This window comes from Numenius arquata, chromosome 6, assembly GCF_964106895.1.
Source record: "Numenius arquata chromosome 6, bNumArq3.hap1.1, whole genome shotgun sequence".
NCBI lineage: Eukaryota > Metazoa > Chordata > Aves > Charadriiformes > Scolopacidae > Numenius > Numenius arquata.
Genome location: NC_133581.1, coordinates 1,943,011 through 1,967,205, shown reverse-complemented (window position 1 = coordinate 1,967,205; position 24,195 = coordinate 1,943,011). Strand labels below are relative to the sequence as shown.

The 24,195-nt window shown below is 63.2% G+C and overlaps 3 protein-coding genes across 3 annotated transcripts; 2 read left to right on the top strand and 1 right to left on the bottom strand.

The window, feature by feature from the left end:
• Positions 1–552: 552 nt before the first annotated feature.
• On the bottom strand, positions 553–10,497 carry CPSF7 (cleavage and polyadenylation specific factor 7). Its single transcript, XM_074149217.1, is given in 10 exon segments — positions 553–1,651; positions 1,772–1,946; positions 2,103–2,271; positions 2,379–2,497; positions 2,637–2,917; positions 2,919–3,046; positions 4,676–4,821; positions 5,110–5,213; positions 5,832–6,050; positions 10,444–10,497. Coding segments are annotated over 9 exon segments (1,389 nt in total). The 3' UTR covers positions 553–1,651; positions 1,772–1,777.
• Positions 10,498–11,609: 1,112 nt separating this feature from the next.
• SDHAF2 (succinate dehydrogenase complex assembly factor 2) lies at positions 11,610–14,930 on the top strand. Its single transcript, XM_074149242.1, has 4 exons — positions 11,610–11,722; positions 12,393–12,616; positions 14,375–14,484; positions 14,638–14,930. The coding sequence occupies exons 1-4, from the start codon at positions 11,708–11,710 to the stop codon at positions 14,766–14,768; spliced, it is 480 nt and encodes a 159-aa protein (XP_074005343.1). The 5' UTR covers positions 11,610–11,707; the 3' UTR covers positions 14,769–14,930.
• A 4,939-nt stretch (positions 14,931–19,869) lies between these two features.
• On the top strand, positions 19,870–20,733 carry LRRC10B (leucine rich repeat containing 10B). Its single transcript, XM_074149238.1, has one exon. It carries the CDS (start codon positions 19,870–19,872, stop codon positions 20,731–20,733), a length of 864 nt encoding a protein of 287 aa, XP_074005339.1.
• Positions 20,734–24,195: the final 3,462 nt, after the last annotated feature.

Sequence of the window (24,195 nt, the reverse complement as noted above, 5' to 3'; positions counted from 1 at the left end):
CCCCCCCCCCGAGACAGCTTGGGGGGGGGGGGGGGGAAGGCACAGGAGCCCCTTAAAAGCATCAGGAGGGTCAGGGAGGGCAGGCACAGAGCCACCAACAGTCCCCAAGCGGCGCTCCCCCCTCCCTCCCTCCCTTCCCCGAGCCCCCCCCCCCCCCAAAACGCTTGTCACCTACAAAAACCCCGGCGACACAAGAGCCCCGCCAGCGCCGTCTAAAAGATTTGACAACGTCATCAAGTTTATTACACAATTTTTCCAACCTATCAGAAAGACAAAAACGCATCTAGTCGCTGCGAGCAGGAGGGGCAGCGCCTCGCTTGGGTGGTTAATAGGGGTTTTGCTCTGCACTTCATCCCCGCTATTTCGGAAAGAAACTAAAAATTTGTGGCGTTAAGTAAAAAAAAAAAACCAAAAAGAAACAAAAAAAAAAACAACAAAAAAACAAACAGAACTCTTCCCCCCACCCCCCCCCCCCGAGCGCTCCCCCCCCGGCACCTCATGGTATTTTACAAGATGGAGGGTTTTTTTGTTTTGTTTTTGTTTTTTTTTTTTCATTTGTTCATGGGATTTCACCCTAAAAAAGACCTCCGGAGCTGGGTTTTTCCTGTCCAGCAACAGTTCAGAGGGTAACGCCGCCCGGCCGGCAGCCCTGGGGGCTGGCACTCGCCCTGGAAGTCACCCCCCTGCCATGTCCCCTCAGCTCGCCCCAAACCCCCCCGGGGTCCCCCTTTCCTGCTGGGGGGGGATGATACACCCCTGTGTGGGGTCCCTAAAATGGTACGGAGCCGGGGTGGTCTCCTGCCTGACTGCCCGCTGCGCAGCCAGGCTGGGAAAGGGGGGAGCCCCCAGTATCCCCAGGGGACAGATGGGTCCCCAATGGGGAGGGGGGTGACAGCCCACCCTGCCTCCTCCGCTTCCTTTAAAACAAGGAAGGCGCTTGCAGGAGAGGCCGGAGCTGGTTTTGGGAGACGAGAGCGGAGGTGGCGATGCCGCTGCGGGGAACGGTGTGGCAGAGGGAGGGGGTGACCCCCAGCCCAGCTCCAGCCCCCCCCCAGTCCCCAGGGAGGGGGATCGGCCACGCTTCCCCTCGGTCGGAGGGGATAAAAAGCAGGAGCGCGGCGCAGCATCCCACGGGACATGGACTGCCAGGGTGATGGGGACAGGAGTGTCCCCAGACGAGGTGAGGGGGTGGTACGTGGCAGAAGACCCTGTACCGCTTTCCAGCGAACCCAGTCACGGGGTTGGGAGCCACACGCCTCCGAGCCCTCGCGCTCCACGGCACGGGATCCATCCCCTCCAGCCACCCCCGGAGAGGAAAGGGCTCACAAACCTCCCTCCGTGGATTAAAAAGCACCATTTCTCTTTGGGTCCGAGTGGCCACGGAGCGGAGCGGGGGTGGCCCAGGCGTTCCCCGTCTCTCCCGGGGAAGCAGCAGTAGCGGTGGGTGCGGGCAAGGGCTCAGGTCCCCCCCCCAAGGCCACGAGGTGTCGGTGGGAATCCCGCCGGGGCACGGCTTTCCTCGGGTGCCCGGAGAGAGCGAGCTGGGGGGGTGGCGGGGAAGGGACGGGGGGAGGCGGAGCGGCCTCGGTCACGTAGTCCTGGTCGAGGTGAGGAGATACAAGTCCATTAAAAACCACTTACTGCCAAATTCCTGCAGGGAAGAGATGAAAAGAGGGATCAGAGCAGCCTCGAGTATCTTTTCCCACCCCATCCTCAGCCCCCCGAGACCCCCACACCGTGGGGCAGCAAAGCCCTGGCCCCACCACCTCACCTTGTCTCAGTGGTGCCGGTCCCTTTCTCTGTCCCTGTCCCGATGTCGTTCGTGCTCCCGGTTCCGTTCCTGGAAATAGTCCTCGTGCCGATCTTCGCTGTGGAGAAGGTCCCGGTGTCTCCGGCTGCTTTCCCGGGACCGGCTGGGAGATCGCTCCCGAGATCGGTGTCTTTTCCTAGGGAAAAAAAGAAGAAAAACCCAAAGCTTTCGGTCACCTCCAGCGAGGATCTCGAGGGGTGGGGACTGAGATGGCGAGGAAAAGATCGAGACGGAGTGTGAGGAAGCCACCCCCCCCTGTGGCTACAAGCCCCCCCCAGAGCCAGGGGTGTACCTGGAGGAGCTGCTGCTGGCGCTGGTGCTGTAGGACTTGGCTTCGATGCCGTGGAGACAATCTTTGAGGGAGGAGAGGAGGACGCGGCACCGCTCGTCGTTGGCCACGCGGGACTGCTTGATGACGGCGATGGCCGTGAGGAGGGTCTCGATGGCGTCGCTGTAATCGCCTGGGTGGGGAGAGGAGGAAGGCTGAAGGGATGAGGATCTGCCGCGGGATGGGGGACAACACTTGACGGTGGCGGGGTTGGGGACGGGGACACAAGGTGACCGTTACCTGCGCTGGCGCCGGATACCGCCTTGGAAATGGCGCTGCTGGAGATCGCCCGGTTCCTGTTCATGATCTCCTCAAATTCCACTTCGCTCACGGGGGGAGGCGGGGGGCCGAGCTCCCGGCTGCGCAGGAGGCACACGGTGGGGTGGGGGGGGGAAGGTCAGCAAAGCTCCCCCTACATTTGGTAACCCCCCCCCCCCCCCCACCTCCCCCAATTTGGTAGCCCTCTCCCCAAATTTGGTAGCCTCCCCCTCATCTCACCTGCTGTGGTTGTAGGGAGCCATAGCCTTGCCGTAGGTGTCCGGCGGAGGACCCAGGGCCGCGTTGGGTGGGGGGAAAAAGGCAGGGTTGAGGTGTAGGGCTGGGGGGACAGCCCCCGGGGGTGGCACAGCCAGGTGGGGGGGCAGTCGAGGAGGCGGGGGCATGAGATGCTGGTAGTGGATGCCGGGTGGAGGTGGGGGGACGCCGAAGCCGGAGGAGAGGGGTGGCGGGGGCGGCATGGGGGGCGGGGGCAGCCCCATGAGGGGCAGGGCGGCGGGGGGGGCGGTTGAAAAAAGGCAGGACAGAGGGGGGTTTCTCCAAGCGGGCAGGCGGCAGGGCATTCTCCGTCGGCGTTGCACGGCCGTCCACCGAATCCACGGAGTCCCGGGAGTGAGCCCTCGGCGGAACACCTGCAAACGGCACAGGAAGAGAGCCATGAGTCGTGGCCGGAGGACCCTACAAGGTTTCGGAGACCTCCTCCTCCTCCTCCTCTTCTTCCTCCCCACCCACGGTGACCGGCGCGAGGACTGTCCTCTCCCGCAGCCCCAGTGAGATCTGGCCTCGGGAGAACTCAAGGTGCCCAGAGAAAGATCCAGCCAAACAAACGTAGCCTCCGCTTCCAGGTGCCTCCAAGAAGGTGGTCCCAGCTCTCCAGCAAGACCCCAGTTGCCCGCAGGGTGCCCCGGGGATGCCCGCTCTCGGCCAGCGGAAGCCACCGAGCAAGCGATTAACAGGGACAGAAGCGAAAAGCCACGAGAAATGGCCGAGAGATCCCCCAGCAGAGAGGTCGCTGGGTCCCCAAAAAGACATCCAATGACGCGGAGAACCTGCCATCCGCGCACGGGGTTCGGAAAGGCCTGAGCGTGGAAGGAACACGAGGGGAAAGACACCCCCAAGTGCCCACAGCAACGGGAGCTGCTGGAGGAAAGAAAACTCAGCTCTGTCCCTGAAGAAAGGGACAGGAACCTTTGCTGTGTCCAAAGAGGCTTCGAGGATGAGACAGGAGAGGTTGGATGGAGGGCACTGCCTCTGCCCGAGCCCCTCGGGGGAGCCACGGCTCCCCACCGGGTCTTGCCGTCAAGCGGACCACCGTTCCGGCACCGGTGCTGCCGGGGGGGGAAGGCTCAGGACAGGCCAAATCTCAGCCTCCCCGTGCCCGGCCAGGCGAGGGGGTGGAAGGGACCGCGTCGGGAACACCATCTACCACCGCACGGTGCTGCCAAGCAGCAGATCACGGCGGACACTGGAGCTGAAGGGAGGGTGCGAAGGTCACGGCTACCCCACTGCAACTCGGCCTGGGGCTGGGGGCGGGGAGAAGCTTAGAAAGAAGGGGTTTGGGTTTTGTTTGTTTTTGTTTTTTTTTTTTAAAACTTGTTTGAAAACAAGCCACGGGGATCTACAATGACCACAGTTGGCCAAGACCTCCTCCTACACGCTCCTGCCATGACAGTCCCTGCGGAACGCCCCCCCGCCCCCAGCCACGGTCCGTCCGTCCGTCCGTCCGTCCGTCCCCCCCGATCCCAGCTCAGGGCTGGGGGCGTCACATCGCTGCGGAGTGAGGCGAGGACCACCTATTGCCATTGTAGAAAAGCCCACGGCCAGGCCCCAGCTGGAATATTGAGTCCAGTGTTGGGCACCTTACCTCCGCAGGGATGGACAAATTCTGGAGGAGATCCAGAGAAGAAGCTACTAATAGATATGGAGGGTCTTAGCTATGTTGATAGGCTGAAGAGCTTAAGCCCATTCAGTTTGGAGAGGAGGAGGAGGAGGCTACGAGGGATCTTCGCAGTGTATGAGCACCTAAAAAGGGGATCATAAAGACTCGGGTCAGGATCTAATCAGACTCAGCAGCAACAGGAAACAACCCCCAGAGACTCCTGGCAGCGCTTCCCCCCCAAACCCCAAGGTCTCGGTGGGTTTCGGCCTGACAGCTTTGCTCGGGGTGGGGAGTGTCTGTGGGGCCCACGGGAGCCGCTGTGTGGCACGGAGACACCCCCCCCCCCCCCGCCCCGACACGTGGCGTTTTAACCTCAACTCACGTTTGCGAGCCTGGGCCTCGAACTGTGAGAGGTTCTGCCGGGTTGCCAGCCTCACCTCCACCTTCTCCCCGTTGAGGATTTTGCCGGGCAGGAGCTCCAGGAGTTTGTGGACCGAATTTTCGGAGGCCACCACCACCTCCGCGTACCTGCAGGGGAAAACCCGGCGCGTCAGCCAGAAAGAGCCAAGCCCACGCTTTTCACCCCCTGGTAGGGGGTAAGGACCCCCCCCGGGGCTCCATCCATCCTCACAGAAACCACCCAGTGCCACCACCTCCCCCTGCCTCCCCTGGGAAGCCGAGCCCAGCCTGGAGTTACGTGTCCCCCTCCTCTTTACCATCCCAGCTCCGTGTGCCCCCTCACTCCCCCCACAACGCAGAGGACGTGGCCACAAGGTTCCCCAACATGTCCCCCCCCAACCCCCGGCCAGTTCTCACCCTTTCGACTGGCCATTGGCTCTGTTCTCCGCGAATTTCAGCTCCACGACGTCGTAGACGCCAATGGAGCGGATGGTCTGGATCAGCTGCTGGTCGGTCGTCCACTGAGAGGAAGAGGAGGGAGAGAGGTCGATGTCAGCTCATGCAGCCCTTGGCAGGGCCCCGGTGGCCCCCCCAGTTAACCCAGGCTCAGCGCACAGTGGGTGGGGGCAGCGCATTTTGAGTACAGACCCCCTCAGAGCCCCTAATTTAAAATCAGCCTTGAGTCTGAAACCGGCCCCGGGCACGGCTACCAGAGGGGTCTCTGTTCTCCAGACAAGACAGAGCCTTCCCAAGACTGTCCTCGTGTCCCAACAGAAGAAGATCCCCCCACGCAGCCCCCCCCAGGAAGGCAGAACCAGGCAGGGGGAGCAACCGGTGCGAGTGAGGCACCACAGCCACTGGCGACTCGCCCCAGCCTGGATTTGAAGCCCCTCAAGGCTACAAATCCCTTTTCCCTGAGGATCACAAGGTCAAGCCCAGCTCGTCACCCAGTTAGCGTGGACTCAGGAAGAACAGCACACCCCCAAAAGAGCCCTACAGCCCCTCGGGGGTGTGTGTGTGTGTGTGTGTGTGTTTCTTTGGAGGACTCCCATCTGTGTAGGCACCACGGGAGACCCCAAATGATCCAGAGAACCCCCACGGCGGGCAAACCCAGCCAGGCAGGCAGCGATGCCACTCACCCAGGAGAAGCTGCCCACGTAGACGGCGGCTCTCTTGTTGCGCAGCCCGCTGTACGTGTAGAGGATGGCGGGAGATTTGCTGTTGGGTTTGGGGGAGGGCTCCTGGCGGATCTCCGGAGGTGGCTCCGTGTTGGCGGTGCGGCTTTCGGCGGGCTGCGAGCTGGCTGCTAACACGTCGTCGTACAGATCCATCTGATCAGCATTACTGAACTCGGAGTCCTGGCCAGGGGGAAAAAAAAAAAAAATATATCAAAACCAACAACAACAACAACAAAAAAAAAAACCCCAAAACCAAAAAACCTGAGCGCCTCCGCCAAGGGGACACCCCCAGGGTGAAAATACAGCTCAAAAAGGGACCCGTGGGCTGCGAAGAGCTTAAACGGAGCCCTGGAGATCTCCAGCGCCGACCATCCAGCAGAAACACAACCAGAGGAGATGCTTAAAAGTCGCCTCAGGCTCTGCCGCAGGTGTCCCACCGGGCGGACGAACGACGTTGGAGGTTTGGAAGCCTCCTTTGGAGTTTGCAAACCAGTCGTCCCAGTTCCCCGCCTGCACAGGCTCTTCCGGGGCAGCGGAAAACCCCGAGTCCAAAGGTTTAGCACCCAAAGGCTTGTCTCGGGTCTGTTCGCAGATGATGGGTGAATCACTGCCATGAGTGAAGCCACGGCAAACAGATCCGGGTGCCTGTTATCTCTCAGGAGCCACGTCCTCTGGCCCGGAGCCCTGTCCCCTCCCCTCGGTGACATCCTGACGGCGTGGCCCCTCGATCAGCACTTCATTTTTACAAGGACAACTGCCCCCCCCCCCCCCCAGGAGCTGCTCTTCCCCCACCGCTCCCCTGCCTTGCAAAAAAACACCCCTTTGGCCCCGGCTTACGACCACCCCTCACTGGTGGAATCCACCCCGGAGCGTCTCCTCTTCCTCCCGGGAGAGGTGGACAATCCCTCATCTTCCACACCTCCATCTCCTCTTCCACCAGCCGAACATTAATCCCGAGCCCCACAGCAATGGGATCAGCATCTCCTTTCCCCACCAAGGAGGATTACCGGTGCCCCGAAAACAGGGTGACGGGCTCTGCTTTGCGATGCTTGACGTAACCCTGGAGCATTTGTGATCCGTAAGGAGATGGAAAAGGGAGGAATTCTCCACAAGGCTTTACCCCCGCTGGTGACCGGTGCTGGTTTAATTTGCCACCCCTCTCAATTTCCAAGTAAAAGTCCTTTTTTCTTTCCCGCCCGCTCCTCCGCTGAGCCAAACTGGCCCGCGGGGATCTCGGCTCTCCCGAGCGACGGGGCAAGACCCAACTCGCTGCTCCGGGCGGCCACCAAAAAGCGACTCCCCTTTTCTAAGCGGCGCGAGGGCAATGAGTTCAGTGGTGGAAAACCGAAGGCCCTCAACGGACCAGCCTCTAACTCCTCGGCGGGCACAGGCTTCGCAAATCCATCCTGGGGGTTGCGCCCCCACCCTCAAACCCCGCCGTTCACCGCAAATTCCTTGCTTTTTTGGGGCCAGCAGAGCCTTTTTCAGGGCGGGAGCTCCACACGCTGTCAAACTGTGACAGTCCCGTCCCCTCCCCTCCCAGCACACGAACCAGCCGCCGAGGAAGCTTCCGAGCTACGGAACTCCAGGTGTCCTAGATCCGCCTTCCAATTCCCACTCTTTTCCCGGCTATATTTAATTCGGAGCGTACGGCAAGCGTTGTGTTTACTACTAGGGCTCTTCAGGCTAATTGCTCGCCCGGATTCAGCGCGGGCCGAGCATCGTTTCACGCTACAAATTTCCTCCGTTAGTAGCCGGCCGGCGGGAGAAACGCGCAGGTCGCCTGATGCAGCACTAAAAAAAAAAAAAAAAAAAACCAAAACACAAAACCCCAAGAGATTCTGCCCCCAAATTTTAAATTCCAGGATTTCAGAGGCGGTTTGGATAAAATCTTCTCCCGGAAAACATCTTCCGCGAGGTGGTTAAACCAACTGCGCTGCGACCGTCACGCGCAACACGGCCCTTGGCGGGGAGAGACGGGGAAAGGTGCTCAGCACACGGCTTTCAAAGGCTCAGGGAAATCTAAAAAAATCCCACCGTTTTACCAAAACCCACTCTTTTTTTTTTTTTTTTTTTTTTGGCACCTCGTACCTTTCGCGTCCGGCTCTTTCGGCTGATAAAAAAAGGCGAGAAGAATTTCACCAGGGAGAACGGTGTTTTTGTTTTCCTTCTCAAAACAGCTCGAGTGTTTGGTTTAATCCGCCTCCCACGCTCCTGCCCTCGACCAAGCGCCTCTGGAAACGGCCCAACTGGCAGATTTCAGCCCAAAAAGTTTTTTAAAAAAAAAAATAAATAAAAAAATCGAGAACAAAAATAGAGAAGGGGGTGGTGCTAGAGGAGAAATGGCTCGGAAGCCCCCGGTGATCCTGCTTAGGGGATGCTTCAGCTTGGGAGCTTTTAGGGATCCTCTTGGGATCTCTAAAAAATGCTCTGCTTTAAAAAAAATCCCTGGGGTTTTTAAACCCCCTGGGGAGTTCTGAAAGCCCCTGGGGGGGGGTTTGAAGCCCCTGGGGTGGCACAGGGACCACGGGGCAGGCAGGGCACCTTCCCACCCCGCTTCGATCCCGGGCGCGGCGGCGTGGACAGATTAACGCTGGGTTTCCTCCCGCGGCCGCCTAGCCCGGGGCGAGCGAGATGCCGGAATCGGCAGCCTCCATAATCACTTCCAGCTTCAAGGAGCCTCCGTCTACTCGCCCGTGTCAAAGATCTTTTGTCTCCTGGCCCCCAAAACCCTCCAGTTAAATCGTTCCACGCTGTGCAGCCAGGCCTGTTCCGTCCTCCTCTCAACGCTGCGTAACTGCTTTACGCCCAAAGATCTCCAAAACTCAACCGAGACCAGTCCAGACCCACCCGAGACCAGTCCAGACCCACCCGAGACCAGTCCAGACCCACCCGAGACACCCTCAGCTCCCCAGCAGATATTTCCACGTCAACTCAAGCCACTGCTTTTGTCACTTTTCCTGCTCCAAGCCACCAAGCCTTGGCAGAAAAGCCCACCTGCAGGGACAGGCCCGTCCCCGCAAGCGGCAGCGGAGTCCTCCCGTTAAATCCTCCCGCTCGTCCCGTTGTCCATCCGTTGTCCTCCGAGACTTTCCGACTCACGCCCACCAACGTCCCAGCTCTCCTTCTCCCACCGACACCAAATACCACGTTGGATTTCGCTGCTTCCCTTCGGCGTCCGGAGTAATTGCCATAGATGAAATTTCCTGGTTATTCCTTCTTAATCCGCGCCTTCCACCCTTATTCCCTGCATTTTTCCAGCTCTCCCTTCCGCTCCCAAGTCCAAGTAGAACCTATTTCCCCAATTCTCTTGAAAGCAAATTGCAGGAGAACAGGCCCATCAAGGCGATTCCAAAGCCGGAGAAGTCCTGTTTGCTCCCAGCATGGTACTAGATTGTCTAATACATGGGGAATCGGCTTTATTCCAGGATTTTTTTCTGGAAGGACGCAGGAATCGGTACTTCAGAGCAGGAAGGTGGCCGCAGCTTCTACAATTTCTTTGCAACTCACCTTTTTAGGGAGATTCCCGTTCTTTTGGCCACCTTGGAGCCAGTTTGGACCCTGCCCTTCTCCAAGGCGACTGCTCCCAGCGGAGAACTCCTGCTTCTGGAAAGAACCTCGCAGTCCCCTCGGCTCCAGGGCAATTAATATAGTTTCTGGGATTTTGCTTTTCCTTGGAAGGTCTAACCCACGGCGAATTCTCACCCGATAACGTCCCGTCTCACCCAGTAACATCCCATCTCCTTAGAGCAAAGGGTTTCTCACCCTCAGCTCCTCTCCAGCCCCCTGGGAGCTCACAGCAATTCCTTTCTCCGTGTGTTTTTCCTTTCCAGTTCATGCAGCTCCCTCTCCGCTTTCCTCCACGGGTTTCCCACGGCAGTTTTTAATCCTCGAACATCCAGGTTCGCGCTTGTTCTCCCAGATCCCCTAAAATTCTCTAAAATCTGCTGCTCTAAGAGCTACATCCCCCTCCTTCTCCGTCATTTCTTCCTGCGAGTCCCAGGTGGCCCCAGAACGGGGAAAGGTGGCACAGGGACATCTCTCCGATCGCCGCGTGTCCCCGTCGCAACTTCCCAGCCCCGGCGGTCCCGCAGTTTCCGTGCCCTGGGTCCCCTCAACCGCCCAAGTTCCCTCTTCCAGTTTGGATTTCTCAGTTCTCCAAGCGGGCTGCAACTATCCCCCTTCCGTCCCCGCTCCTCACTGCCCTGCTCCAAACCCTGCCTCCTCCTCCCAAAGGTTTTATCGCCATCCACACGTCAAATCTCCGGAGAAACCCACAGAAAGACACGTTATTCCCAGCTCAAGGTGGCAGCTGCCAGGATTTAGGAAGGATCCCAGCCCTGGGTTCCCTGCAGGGACTCTCCAGCGCTGCAAAACCCTTTCCCAAACAACACCGGTCGCAGCCTCAGCCTCCAACCAGTTGGTATGTCCTCGTTAACGACTCCAGCACCTCGTTAATAAGTTGGTCGATGCTGGTAACGGTGTTCTTCCCTCCCTCCCCACCCCACAAACGTGCCCCCCCCCCCAAAAAAAAAGAAGAGGGGGGATCTGCTCGCCTGGACGCGCTGCTCACCTGGTTGAATTCCTCGTCGGCGTAAATATCAATCAGATCCACTCCCTCGGACATATTTCCAGAGACGGGAGCAGGAGCCCGGGCTGGGACCGGGGCGAAGCAGGAAGACGGAAGGTGCACTGCAGTGGGGTGGGGGGGAAAAGGGGTCAGTGAGGCACCGGGGACCCACTCTGCAATTACCCCCCCCAGGTCCCCTCTGCCCCCCCAAGTCCCCTCTGTCCCCCCCAAGCTCTCACTAGGGGACTGTGGCATCCCCTTTCCCTGCAGCCACCCCCCCCAGAGGAGCCCACAGCCCCAGAGGGGCGGCCGCTGCACCCTCTGGCTGGGACCCCCCCTGGAGGGCAACCCCACCCTGTCCCCCTCGCCTCGCTGAGAGCCACCCCCAGAGACAACATGGCCCCGTTTCCCCCAAGGCCTGACCCATCTCTGGGGGCAACAGATCCTCCCCCACCCCCCAGGGGGGCAATAAACCCCCTCAGGGGACAACCCCACCCCGGGGCCCACAGCCCCCCCGACCCCTCCTAATCCAAACCCGGCCTGACCCATCTCTAGGGGCAATAATCCCCCCCAGGGGGGCAGCAAACCCCCTCAGGGGACAACCCCACCCCGGGGCCCACAGCCCCCCCGACCCCCCCTAATCCAAACCCGGCCTGACCCATCTCTAGGGGCAATAAACCCCCCTGGGGGGGCAACAAACCCCCTCGGGGGGCAACCCCACCCCGGGGCCCACAGCCCCTCCGACGCCCCCTAACCCAAACCCGGGGCCACCGACTCCTCCCACCCCGGGCAGCCCCTCCTCAACGCCGTGATCCCCGAGGTGGGGGAACACGACCCTACCGCCCCCCTCAACCCCGCCCTGGGCCCGCCACCGACCCCCGGCCCAGACACCCCGCCGCCTCTCGCCGCCACCGGGGGCCAGACCGCCATAACGGCCCGCCCCTGCCCGAAGCGGCGGGGCCTGAGGGAGAGGGAAGAGGTGGAGGGGAGGGGGCGGCGGGTCGGGACCCCCCCGCCCTCGGTCCCGGTCCCCGGCCCGGCCCCGCCCGTTACCGCCAGCAGGCCCCGAGCGCGCGCGCCAACCGCGCTCACCGCCACCGCCGCCGCGCACACGTCACGCCCACTTCCGGCACGCGTCACGCCCACTTCCGGTTCCTTCCCGCCCCTCCGCCCGCCGCACCATAGAGTCGGGAAACACACACACACCGCCCCCCCCCCAGCGTCCCAGAGCGGCCCCGGCGGAGGCTAGAGCGGCCGCTGCGGGGACATGGCGGCGGCCTGGGTGAGCGAAGGGAGGGGGTTACTGGGGGTAAACGGGGCTTACTGGGGACGGTGGGGAGCCCGGGGGGAAGAGCCAGAGGCCTGGGACGGAGGGAGGCCCTGGGAGGGGTATAATTGGGGGATCGGAGGCGGCAGGGCCCGGTGGGGGGGTGGGGGGCTATGGGATCGGGGGCAGCAGGGGATTTGGGAGGGATTATGGGGGTTCGAGGGCAGCAGGGTCTGGGGGGGGGTGTCACAGGATCAGGGGCAGAAGGGTCTGGAGGAGTTATGGGGGGGACAGGGACAGCGGGGTCTGTGGGAGGGGGGATGGGGGGCAGCAGCGTCTGGGGGGGGCATGGGATCGGGGGCAGCAGGGTCTGCAGGTGATTATGGGGGGGGTGAAGGGGCAGCAGGGTCTGGGGGGGGCATGGGATCGGGGGCAGCAGGGTCTGCAGGTGATTACAGGGGGGTGTGTAGGGGCAACAAGGTCTGGGGGGGGGGTGGAGTGGGGGAAAGCAGGATCTGGGGGGATTATGGGGAGGACTAGGAGCAGCAGGGCCTGGGGGGGGGTGTGGGACAGGGGGTTCATGGCCAGCGGGGGGGGTCATGTGTGTGCTGGGGATCTCCCCATCCCTGCTGTGCTGGGACAGCCAGGCCTGATGTCCCCTGTGCTGTCCATGTCCCTTTCACAGCTCTGCTCCCTGCCTGGCCGGGCTCTGTGCCGCCGCGTTTTGGGGCCAGTGTGCCTCCGGCGTGGCTACCGTGGCGACTCCCCGACGGATTCGGGCAAGGACGTGCTGGAGATCCCCTTGCCCCCCTGGCAGGAGCGTCCCGACGAGCCGCTGGAGACCAAGAGAGCCCGGCTGCTCTACGAGAGCCGGAAAAGGGGGATGCTGGAGAACTGCATCCTGCTCAGGTGAGGTTTGGGGCACCCGGCCTCCCTCCCGGCTTCTCAGCCACCCTCCGCCGCTTGTCCGTCTCCCCGCTGTCTGTCCTTCCCCGCAGCGCCCTGACAACGTGTCCCCTGCAGCCAGGGGCGGGCAGGGATGGCGTGTGCTTCGAAGCAGAGAGAACATCAGCCCTAAGAGATGGAGAGCTAAGGGTGGAAGGCCAGCTGAGGTGAGCGTAGTTCAGCTCCTTAACGATGTCAGAGGTTTTTAATTCACAGAATCACAGAATCTTCATGGTTGGAAGGGACCTTTGAGATCATCGAGTCCAACCACAAAAAAAAAAAAAAAAACCACAACAAAAAAACCCCCAAAACCACAAAACACACCACACCCACCCACAAACAGACACAACCCAACAATCTCGGGCACTAGAGCACGCTAGGGACAGGATGTCATCCAGAGGGACCTGGACAGGCTGGAGAGGTGGGTCCAGGTGAACCTTCTGAGGTTCAATAAGAGCAAGTGCAGGGTTCTGCACCTGGGCCGGAACAATCCTCAGTATAAATACAGCCTGGGGGATGAGGTATTAGAAAGCAGCCCTGAGGAAAGGGACTCGGGGGTGCTGATGGAGGAGAAGCTGGACATGAGCAGGCAATGTGCTCTCGCAGCCCAGAAGGCCAATCACATCCTGGGCTGCATCAAAAGAAGTGTTGCCAGCAGATCCAGAGAGGTGATTCTGCCACTTTCCTCTGCTCTGGTGAGACCTCACCTGGAGTGCTGTGTGCAGGTCTGGAGCCCTCAATATAGAAAGGACATGGACCTGATGGAGCGGGTCCAGAGGAGGGCCACCAAAATGATCGGGGGGTTGGAGCACCTCTGCTACGAGGACAGACTGAGGGAGCTGGGGTTGTTCAGCTTGGAGAAAAGGAGGCTCCGGGGAGACCTCATAGCGGCCTCCCAGTACCTGAGGGGGGCCTACAGGAAGGCTGGGGAGGGTCTGTTTACAAAGGCCTGCAGTGACAGGACGAGGGGCAATGGTTTTAAGCTGGAGAAGGGGAGATTTAGATTGGATATTAGGAAAAAGTTCTTTACTCTGAGGGTGGTGGAACACTGGAACAGGTTTCCCAGGGAGGTGGTTGAGGCCCCTTCCCTTGAGATATTCAAGGTGAAGCTCGACGAGGCCCTGGGCAACCTGGTCTAGTTGGGGGTGTCCCTGCTGACTGCGGGGAGGTCGGACTAGATGACCTTTGGAGGTCCCTTCCAGCCCGGCCCGTTCTATGATTCTATGAATTAACAGGGAAGAGCCCTGAGCGTTGCGGGAAGGGAGTTTGGTGGGGCAGAGCACAGCCGTCATCCAAAAAGCCGAAGGAGAAGCGATGTTGCTTAGAGGACAGAAGGCGGAGAGAAGGATGTGATGTTGGATAAATCACCACACAAGAGCTGTGCTCGCGTGAATCCGGGATGCAGCCATCGGTGCAGAGCAAGAGGCACAGGAGAGCTCTGGAAAGCTCCGAGCTGGTGGCTGAGCCGAAATCCTTTGGGAAGGACATATGTAATTCCATGTGCAATTCCATATACAATACATATGTAATGGGATGTATGAACGAGGCAGGGCCAGTCGGGTTTCAGGACTGAGGCAGTGGTTAAGGAAGAGAGGCTGGGGCTGGAGAAAGGTCACTTTGGCATCACGTGGAGAGTTGGGCACCAGCGCGGCCGGGAGCGGGTGCCAGCCCCCCCCTCTTCCTCCTCTCCCCCACACTCATCCTCCTCCATCCTCTTCCCAGCCTCTTTGCCAAGGAGAACCTGCACCGCATGAGCGAGCACCAGCTGAACCTCTACGACCGCCTCATCAACGAGCCCAGCAACGACTGGGACATTTATTACTGGGCCACAGGTAGGGTGCAACTCCCTGTCACCCCCATGCCGGGATCACCGGTGCCACTCTGAGCCGCGGGAGCTGGGCTCAGCGGGGTGACGGTGGCACTGGGGCGCTTCGGGACAGGACGGAGACGTTCTTTTTGCTGCCCCTGTGCTGTTTTCACCGCAGAAGCGAAGCCCACGCCGGCCGAGTTCGAGCACGACGTGATGGCCATGCTGCGGGAGTTCGCCAAGAACAAGAAGAAGGAGCAGAGGCTGCGGCAGCCGGACCTGGAGTACCTTTTTGAGCCACCCCGCTGATGGAGGGGGGGGCCCACCTTTTCCTTCCCCCGTGGTGGGGCACGGGGCCCTGTGGAAACGCTGCTGCTGCCTCCCTGTGCCTCTCCTCCTCTTCCTCCTCCTCCTCCGGCAGCGGCTCTCTCGGACTCTCAGGGCAAGAGGAATAAAGCCCTGGCTACTAGCCCTGCTGCTCCTCTTGTTGTGTGGTGGGCGCTGGGGCTCTGCCCTTCGGTGCCGTGGGGAGCGGGTGCTCGGGGGAGGCAGCGACACTCCGGGCTCGCTGTGGGACGTGCCACCTCCCCGCTGTCACCATCTCCCAGCTGTCCTTTCGAAACCCCTTTTTCTGGGGATCCAGGGAAGGTGGCCCCGCACCCAGGGGGCTGTGGTCCCCTCCGAAGTGGGACATCCCGCTCTCCCGGTGCCCTCTGTGGGGTGTCCCTGCCGCCCCCAGGCAGCAGGACAGTCCCTCTGCAGCCAAGGTTCCCGTGTGTCACCACACCCCGTTACCAGGAGACGGTGTCACCATGGCAGGGGACATTCCTCAGCCCTCCGGGTGGGCCAGGAGCTGCTCTGGGGACAGTCTGTGTGACACCATGGCGTCCGTCTGTCCCCGTGCCAACCTGCGGTCCCTGCCGTGGGGCTCGCCCGCCGTGGGGCTGGGCACCGGGGGAAGAGCCGACCTCATGAACTTCTATGCCATGACCTACGCCGTGGCCCACGGTAGGGGGTCCCAAAGGCCTCCCCCTGCGACCTGGGGCGGGGGGGGGAAGCTCGTTCCCGCGGCTGAGCCCCCTCTCCCCGTTGTCACCCAGCCCAGCCGCGTTTCCATCCCTGCCTCGGCCACCACACTGTCACCGGCTACGTGCCCAACAACGACTCGGCCATGCCCTGCCTGCTCCGCGCAGCAGAGGGGTGGGTATCCCTGCTGGGGGTGAGGGACAGGGGACAAGTTTTGGGGTCACTCCATCATAGCCACGCTGGCCTCCCGCCGCAGCCACCGCCAGGATGCCACGTCCAGCACCACGGAGCACTTCAAGCCCTTCTTGCTCCTCGATGGCCGGAGCCTCCTTCCCCGGCAGGTCCACCAGTCGGAGAGCGGGTACTTCCAAGCGTCCCCCCTTTCCTGGCTCCGCATCGGGGCGCTGAGTCCCCAGGGGCCCCCCCAAGCACCCAGGGAGCACGGCACAGAGAGCCCCTGCGCCAGTCCAGGTATGGGCTTGGGGGGGGGGTCGGTGGTCCTGGGGCTGGCTTTGTCCCCAGGAGGGTTGGGGGGTGTCGGTGGTCCCAGGGCCAGCTCCATTCCCAGGAAGGTTTGGGGGTGTCAGTGGTCCTGGGGCCAGTTCCATCCCCAGGAGGGCTTGGGGGTGTCAGTGGTCCTGTGGCCGGCTCCATCCCCAGGAGGGTTGGGGGGTGTCGATGGTCCCAGGGCCAGCTCCATCCCCAGGAAGGTTTGGGGGTGTCAGTGGTCCTGGGGCCAGCTCCATCCCCAGTAGGATTTGGGGGTGTCAGTGGTCCTGTGGCCGGCTCCATCCCCAGGAGGGTTGGGGGGTGTCAATGGTCCCAGGGCCAGCTCCATCCCCAGGAAGGTTTGGGGGTGTCAGTGGTCCCGGGGCCGGCTCCATCCCCAGGAGGATTTGGGGGTGTCGATGGTCCTGGGGCCGGCTCCATCCTCAGGAGGATTTGGGGGTGTCGATGGTCCCGGGGCCAGTTCCATCCCCAGGAGGATTTGGGGGTGTCGATGGTCCTGGGGCCGGCTCCATCCTCAGGAGGATTTGGGGGTGTCGATGGTCCCGGGGCCAGTTCCATCCCCAGGAGGATTTGGGGGTGTCGATGGTCCCGGGGCCAGTTCCATCCCCAGGAAGGTTTGGGGGTGTCAGAGGCCCCTTCCCCTGTGTCACTCACCCCTGCCCACCCCCAAACACAGGGGGACAAGCAGGGCCCCCAGACTGTACCCGGCACGGTGACACCGGGTAGCACTGTGGCTGTCTGCAGGGCTGGGGACAGGGCTTGGGGACCGGGCTGGGGACGGGGCAGGGGGGCTCCCTCCCTGCCCCCTCTGCTCCCCGCAGATATCCTACAGAAGATGACCATCGGCACCGTGGAGCAGTCGGGCTTCTCCAGGGCCACCCGAAGGACCGCCAGCCTCCTGCCAACCCTGCCGGGCCAGCCAGTGAGACCCCACATCACCCCACCGCGTCCCCTGTCCCCTGCCAGCCCCCCCCCCCCCCCACCCTCTCTGCCCCCCAAGGGACGCTTTTTCTCCCCCGCAGCTCGGCGTTAGCGTCACCAGGAGCGATTACCTGCCCTCCCTGCACAGCCACGTAAGCGGGGCGAGGGGACGGGGGGGGTGGCAAAGCCAGCCCCCCCCCCACCCCAGCAGGCAGAGCCGTGGGGCGGGGGACGTGGTGTCCCTGCCACCACCCCATCTCCATCCTCCATCAGGGCCACGAGATGCTCCCGGCGGTGCCCACGGGCTCCGAGAGAGGCAGCGGGTTCAACCGGGAGGTGCCAACCTCCCTGGGCACAGCGGTGAGCAGGGCCCCGTCCCCACTGCCTTGTCCCCACGTGTGTCATCCCCCCCCCCCCCGACCCTCCTCATCTTCACCTCACCCCCTGTCCCCCACACAGGGCTTGCCCGCAGTGGGCCACCCCTTCCCGCTCATCTTCCGAGGGCAGCTGGCACCCCCAGTGACCCTGAAAAGTGGAAGGAAGGTGGGTGCAGCTGTGCCCCCCCCCGCCCTTGTCCCCTACCCTGTCCCCTCAGGACCACGTACCCAACCCATCTCCATCCCCCCAGGAGCCATCGGGGTTCACCACCAACCACGGCCAGTATGTCCCATCCGTGTCCCCGCCAGCGCCAGGTGAGTTTGGGGTGACCCCAAGGCAGGGGGGGGGGGACACGACACATGTCCTTGTCCCAAGGGGGGGTCCAGCCTCAGCGCCTCGTTTCTCCTGGGTTTTCCAGCCCAGCGTTGGCGGGATCCAACCTGGATGATGGGACCCGTGGGGAGCATCCAGCCCCAGCGCCCCAGTGGCTTCAGCACCAACAACCACCCCACCGGGGACATTGTCACCCACCCCCCAGCGTGACACCACACACCTCCCACCCCGGGGTGTGCTGCTGCACTCCGGAGGTGCCAGCCCCCAATTCTTTAGGGACACCCCCCTATCCCTGGGAGCACACGGAGAAATAAAGCCCCAAAAAAGTCTTCCTGGGCACAGTGTCATTGTCACCTCTTCCCCCCCTCGCACCCCCCCGAGACCCCTGTGGAGGGGCTGTGGCTGCCCCCAGCTCTCGTTTTGGGGGCTGCCTACACCCCGAGGGCTGGCAGGAGGATTTTTGGGACACACACACACACACACACACGACCGGGGGGTGTCGCCTGGCCAGCAGCCGCTGGGGGGCTGTACGAGCCCGGCTTTGGGCGCTGGCTTTGGAATGACACAGCTGATTTGCGGCAGGGAAAAAGCGGGGAGGGCTGAGGAGGGGAGGGGGGGGGACATCGGGGGGCTGAGGAGGAGGAGGAGGAGGAAGGAGACCCCCCAACCCGGCCGGCAGGACCCAGTCGGGTGGGCAGCCATGGCACGGGGGTCCCCAGCCAAGTCCATCCCCCCCCGACCCCGGCCATGGGGCGTGCAACAGGGCTTCGGGGGGTGTGAAAAGGCACGGGGGGGGGGGGGGGGGGGGCTGTGCCCTGGGGGGGGAGCCCTGCAGCAGCTCCCGAGAGGTCCCAGGGGATGTGGGTGGTCACAGAGGGACACGCACACCCCCCTCCTCCAGCCCCAGCGCCCTGGGAGGGGAAGGAGATGGGAGAGGGGTGCGAGGGGAGGGGGCTGCTTGGGGGGGGGACAGGGCAAGAAAAGTGTAAGGGCAGGGCACGGGGGTGGCAAGGGAGGGCACAGGCAGGGGACAAGGAGGGGACAGGCAGGGCAGGATGGGGCACAAGCAGGGGACAGGCGGGGGACAAGGAGGAAGACAAGGAGGGGACAGGCAGGGGAGGGCAGGGTAGAGCACAGGCAGGGGACAAGGAGGGCAAGCTAGAGCACGGAGAGGGGACAAGGAGGGGACAAGGAAAGGACAGGCAGGGGATAAGGAGGGGACAGGCAGGGCAGGGTAGAGCACAGGCAGGGCACAGGCAGGGGACAAGGAGGGGACAGGCTGGGGACAAGGAGGAGGACAAGGAGGGGACAGGCAGGGGAGGGTAGAGCAGAGGCAGGGGACAAGGAAAGGACAGGCAGGGGATAAGGAGGGGACAGGCAGGGCAGGGAGGGGACAGGCAGAGGACAAGGAGGGGTCAGGCAGGGGATGGGCAGGGCAAGATGGGGCACAGGCAGGAGACAGGCAGGGGACAAGGAGGGGGATGAGGAGGGGACAGGCAGGGCAGGGTGGTGCACAGGCAGGGGACAGGCAGGGGACAGGGTGGTGCACAGGCAGAGGGGACAAGGGGGAATAGGCAGGGGACAGGGAGGGTGCAGGCAGGGCAGGGTGGAGACAGGCAGGGGACGGGCAGGGCAGGATGGGGCACAGGCAGGAGACAAGGAGGGGACAGGCAGGGGACAAAGAAGGGACAGGCAGGGCAGTGTAGAGCACAGGCAGGGGACAAGGAGGGGACAGGCAGGGCAGGGGGGGACAGGCAGGAGACAAGGAGGGGACAGGCAAGGAGATAGGGAGGGGACAAGGAGGGCAGGGTAGAGCACAGGCAGGAGATAGGCAGGGGACAAGGAGGGGACAGGCAGGGCAGGGTAGAGCACAGGCAGGGGACAGGCAGGGGAGGGTGGAACACAGGCAGGGGACAGGCAGGGGACAAGGAGGGGACAGGCAGGGCAGGGGGGTACACGCAGGGGACGGGGTGGTGCAGGGGCAGGGGACAAGGAGGGGACAGGCAGGGCAGGGTAGAGCAGGAGATAGGCAGGGGACAGGCAGGAGATAGGCAGGGCGTGGCCAAAGGGGCGTGGCCGCTCGGTGGGCGTGGCCCCTCGGGCGTGCTCACCACCGGGGCTGTGGTGGTGGGCGTGTCCTCTGTCAAGCCCCGCCCTCCCTTTCCCCGCGCTCCTATTGGCTGCGGCCGGTTGCCTTGGCAACGACGGCGGCGTCGGCGTGGTGTGTCCCCCGTCGGCGGGGATGGGGAGCGGCGGCTCGGCGGGGCCGCGGCTGGCGGCGGCCGAGGGCCCGGACGGTGAAGAGCAACGGCTGGAGGTACGGGGCGGACGAGTGCCGGCCGCCCTGTGGGCCCAACGGGGGTTACGAAAGCTTTACCTGAGCGGCGCGGGGCTGCGGGAGGTGCCGGCCGAGCTGGGGGCCTTGCGACACCTCCGCACTTTAGCCCTGGACGGTAACGAGCTGATGGAGGTGCCCGAGGCCTTGTGCCGCCTGCCCCGCTTGGCCTACCTCTACCTGGGCCGCAATGGGCTGCAGGCCCTGCCGCCCGCCTTCGCCCGCCTGCAGAGCCTGCGCTGCCTGTGGCTGGAGGGCAATTTCCTCGCCCGCTTCCCCCGGGCCCTCCTGGGCCTGCCCGACCTCCGCAGCCTTCAGCTGGGGGACAACCGCCTGGCCCGCCTGCCCGCTGGGCTGCCCCGCATGGCCGGCCTGCGGGGGCTTTGGCTCTACGGGAACCGCTTGGAGGAGTTTCCCCCCGTCCTGCTGCGCATGGCCCACCTCCGCGTCCTCGACCTGGACCGCAACCGCATCGCCCGCTTCCCCGACCTGACCTGCCTCGCCGCCCTGCGCCTCCTCTCCTACGACCACAACCCCGTCCGGCAGCCGCCCAGCGTCGGGGATGAAGTCCGGCTGGTGGGCGAGGGGGCGCAGGAGTTCATGGAGGCGCGGCAGGAGCGCCTGCAGAGCCTCCAGCAGCAGCAAGAGGAGGAGGAGGAGGAGGAAGAAGGCACCGAGGCCCCACCGGCGGCCCCCGAGGACGGCTCCCCGCTTCTGGAGGATGGGGAAGGCGGCTTGGCAGCCCTGCCGGGCTCCCCGGGGGAAACATGAGCCGCCAGGCTGCAGCCAGACACCCACAGGGACGCAGCACAAAGGGATGGGGAAGCCTCCACCGGGCTCCCAAGGGCCACCGTCTGCCCGGTAGGGCTGGGGAAGAAGGAAGCCCCCCAAGCGAAGGAAAACAGACGGTCTGAGGACCAGCATCTCCCAGTTGGGACAGCAAAGAGCTGCTGCCTGGATCCACAGGGCTCGTGGGTCACTGTCTTGATCTCCAAGCCCACCTCAGAGCCTCCCACGTAACCACAGGGTGCCTTGGATGGGGGGAAACATCCCTCTGCCGTGACGGGTGGCCCCACAAACCCTACTTGCCTGCTGGACAGGCCCTGGCTGGCAGCACGGGGCTACTGAGAGCCACACGTGCCCACGATGCCTGCACACGAGCACGGGGACCTTCCTACCACGCACAGCAGCTGCCCCACGACCTCCAGGGGTGTCCTTTGCTCCCGGCTCCGTGGGGCAGGACAGGAAAAAGCAGAGCCGTTTGCATCGGCATCGCCCCGAGGAGCAGCAAGGTTTGAGAGCGAACACACAGATCCCTTATCAGCCCCGAGCCCCCTCGTCCTGCTGCTGGAATTGGGCTCGTGGGGGGGGGAGAGAGAAGTCTCCTGGTGGGCTCCTCCCAGCTGTCAGGTTTGGGAAGGAGCTGATGGAAACTCCGCCCGGGCACAAGCGCTGCCTCTCTCAAGCCTGGAAGGTGTTTTGTACGGGAAGGGGAGCCCCACCTCTGGCTCTGCCCCAAAACGGGCACCAAAGCCCAAGCTCCCTCCTCTTTCCCCTCCCCGAGCGCCGTTTCTACCGCGATTCAAGCAATAAAAAGCACAAACCGGAGTGAGAAAAAGGTGACGGGGGTCGTTCTCCAGGGGAGGGGAGCTGTGGCAGGGAAGAGCCTGTTTGGGAGCCTTTGGAAACACAGGGACGCATCCTGGGGCAGGACCCCCAGCTCCTCTGATTTTTGAGGATGGAGGGGGGCCCCGTTTTCCTCCCTCCATTCCCAAAGCCGCGCTCCCGCTTCACCACCAAGCCCCAAGAGCTCCCTCCCCCAGGGGCTGGGACTTGCTGGAGGTTTCAGACCGCGCATCCGCTTTTAATTGCGAGGGGTTTGGGTTTGGTGGCTGGGAGGCAGCCAGCCCTCCTGCCACATCCTCTCCCACGCTCACGGGGCGGATGCTCACGGGGCAGATGCTGCCCCTTTGGAATTTTTTCCTCCCTCCCTCCCTCCCTCCCTCCCTCCCCGCTTTTTTTTTTCTCTCTGCAGCGGGAACCGCCGCTATTTTAGACCCGGCGGAGCATCCTTCTCTGCGGGATGCGCAGGGCCACGGCGGTGCCAGCCTCTCCGCCAGTGGAGGCTGAGGACCCCCCCCCCCCCCCCACCACCACCACTTTTCCAGTGCTAACGAGGCCCCATTTCCATTTCCCCGTGAATCTGGGGCTCGGCTCGCTCTTTCTTGGGGTTCGGGTCTGCCCGTGGGGGGACAGGGGACGCATTGTCAAGTCCCTCCTGCCACCCGGGCAGCCTTCACCTGTGTGGCTCGTAGCGTCCTGGCGTAGGGCACCCCCAGCCCCACGCGTGGCACCCCGGGGTGCTGCGTACGGCAGCGGGTGGCTCCCAGCCCCACACTGGGGTCACACCATCTGCTCTGCTTTGCCTGGGGAGACACTGCTGCTAATTAGCTGCTAATTATCCATCGACCCCCCACCCCCCCACCCCGCGGGGTGCTGCTGGCCCTGGCAGAGATCTGCAGGTTGCGTTTCTGCCCGGCGCAACCTTCCTGCTGCCACCGGCTCCGTGCAAGACCCCCTGCCAGCCCTTCGAGGGGTGCAGGTGGCTTCGGGTGCCACCAGCCTGTCCCCTGCAGCAAGGGCCGGATCCAGAAGCCCTGACACCCGGGGAGGGGGGGGGGGGGGTGTCCTTGCCACCCTGCAGCCTTTTCCCCCCCCCCAGGCTTTCGCAGCCCCGGGTTTCACGCCCTGGGCTGGGGAAAGGAGCTGGCTGGGGGTCCAGGCACCGAAGTGGCATCGGTGACAATCGGTGCGGCGACACGAGGGCCGGGAGCCACCAGGCTCAAGTTCACACATCGCCGCTAGGCAAGAAGTATTTCGGGGTGGGGGGCGGGGTGGGGGGGCTGCTGGCACGGCAGAGCCCCAGCAGCCGGCGAGGCGTGCGGGCGGGTGCATCATCCATACGTCTGTCTCTCTCTATATATATCCCTGCCTCCATTCCCGGCTCCGCGTCCGACGGTTTGTGGCCTCGCCGCAGCTGGGATCACGCTGCTATTTCCATCTGCTCCCGCCGGCTGCCAACCCGAAAGGGGAAGGGGCTCGGGCCATCGCCGCGGCTCCCACCGGCAACGGGAGCATCGGGATCTCCGCAGGGATCCAAGCGTAATTCCAATTTTTTTTTTTTTGGGGGGTTTTTTTTTGCCACGTCCAAAGAAGACGTAGCAGGAGAAAAGAAACCCGGGCTCTGGGATAACACAGCCCAGGTTTGGTGGCACCGACGCCATCGGTGGCTTTTTTTTCTTTTGCTGCCAAAAATCTCCAGTTTTGGCTCAGCTGGATGCGAAGCAGAGCCCGAAGGGGTGCGAGCAGCAGCGACCTGACCCCGACAAGGGGACAGCCTTGTCCCCTTCTCTTCTCCGCTGCCACCTCCAGCGCTATCTCAGCGCCCCCCCCCCCCACCCCAGAAGGTGGATCCGCAGGGACAATGTCCCGGGTGCGGAGGACACGGCTCTGCTGCCACCCCCGCGTTTGGAGTTTCTTTTATTTATTTAAGACCAGTGTGGGGTGAATTATTTAACGCAGCCACTCGAGCCTTTGCGGTCCCAGCCAGTGCCCCCCCCCCCCGTCTCGTTTCCCCCCCCCCCAGGCTCCCAGGTAGCCACGTGTCCCCTGCTTTGCCAACAGGACATGGTCCCCCGCCTCTGTCACCCCCTTCCTTCCTTCCCCCCCCCCCCCAGGGACCCAGCCCAAATTGTCCCCTGGCTGGGACAGGCACTCACCCTCCTGGAGCAATTGCTGCCCACATCAGGGCTGCTCTTAATGAACCCTCATTAATTGCCCTCGTTAACTGCCCTCATTAGCAGGCCCACCCCCGCACCCTTGCAGGTTACCCAGGTGGCTTTCATTGTTGTCCCCCCCCCCCCTCCCAGCAGGGACCCCTCAGAGTGTTTCTTCCCCCCTCCCACCCCCCAACCCCATGTGTCCCCCTCACCAGGGGGGTCCTGTCCCGTCCTCCCCCCTCCTTGTGTGTGCAGTGTGTGTGTGGGTGATCAGTGCTGGGGGGGTGCTTAATGCGGGGGGGGGGGGTGTGTGCTCAGTGCTGAGAGAGTTCTCAGTGCTGGGGGGCTGGGGGGGAGGAATCTAGATGCTGGGGGGATGCTCAGAGCAGGGAGGGAGGGGTGCTTGATGCTGGGGGGGGGATGCTCTATACTGGGGGAGACACTTGGCGCTGGG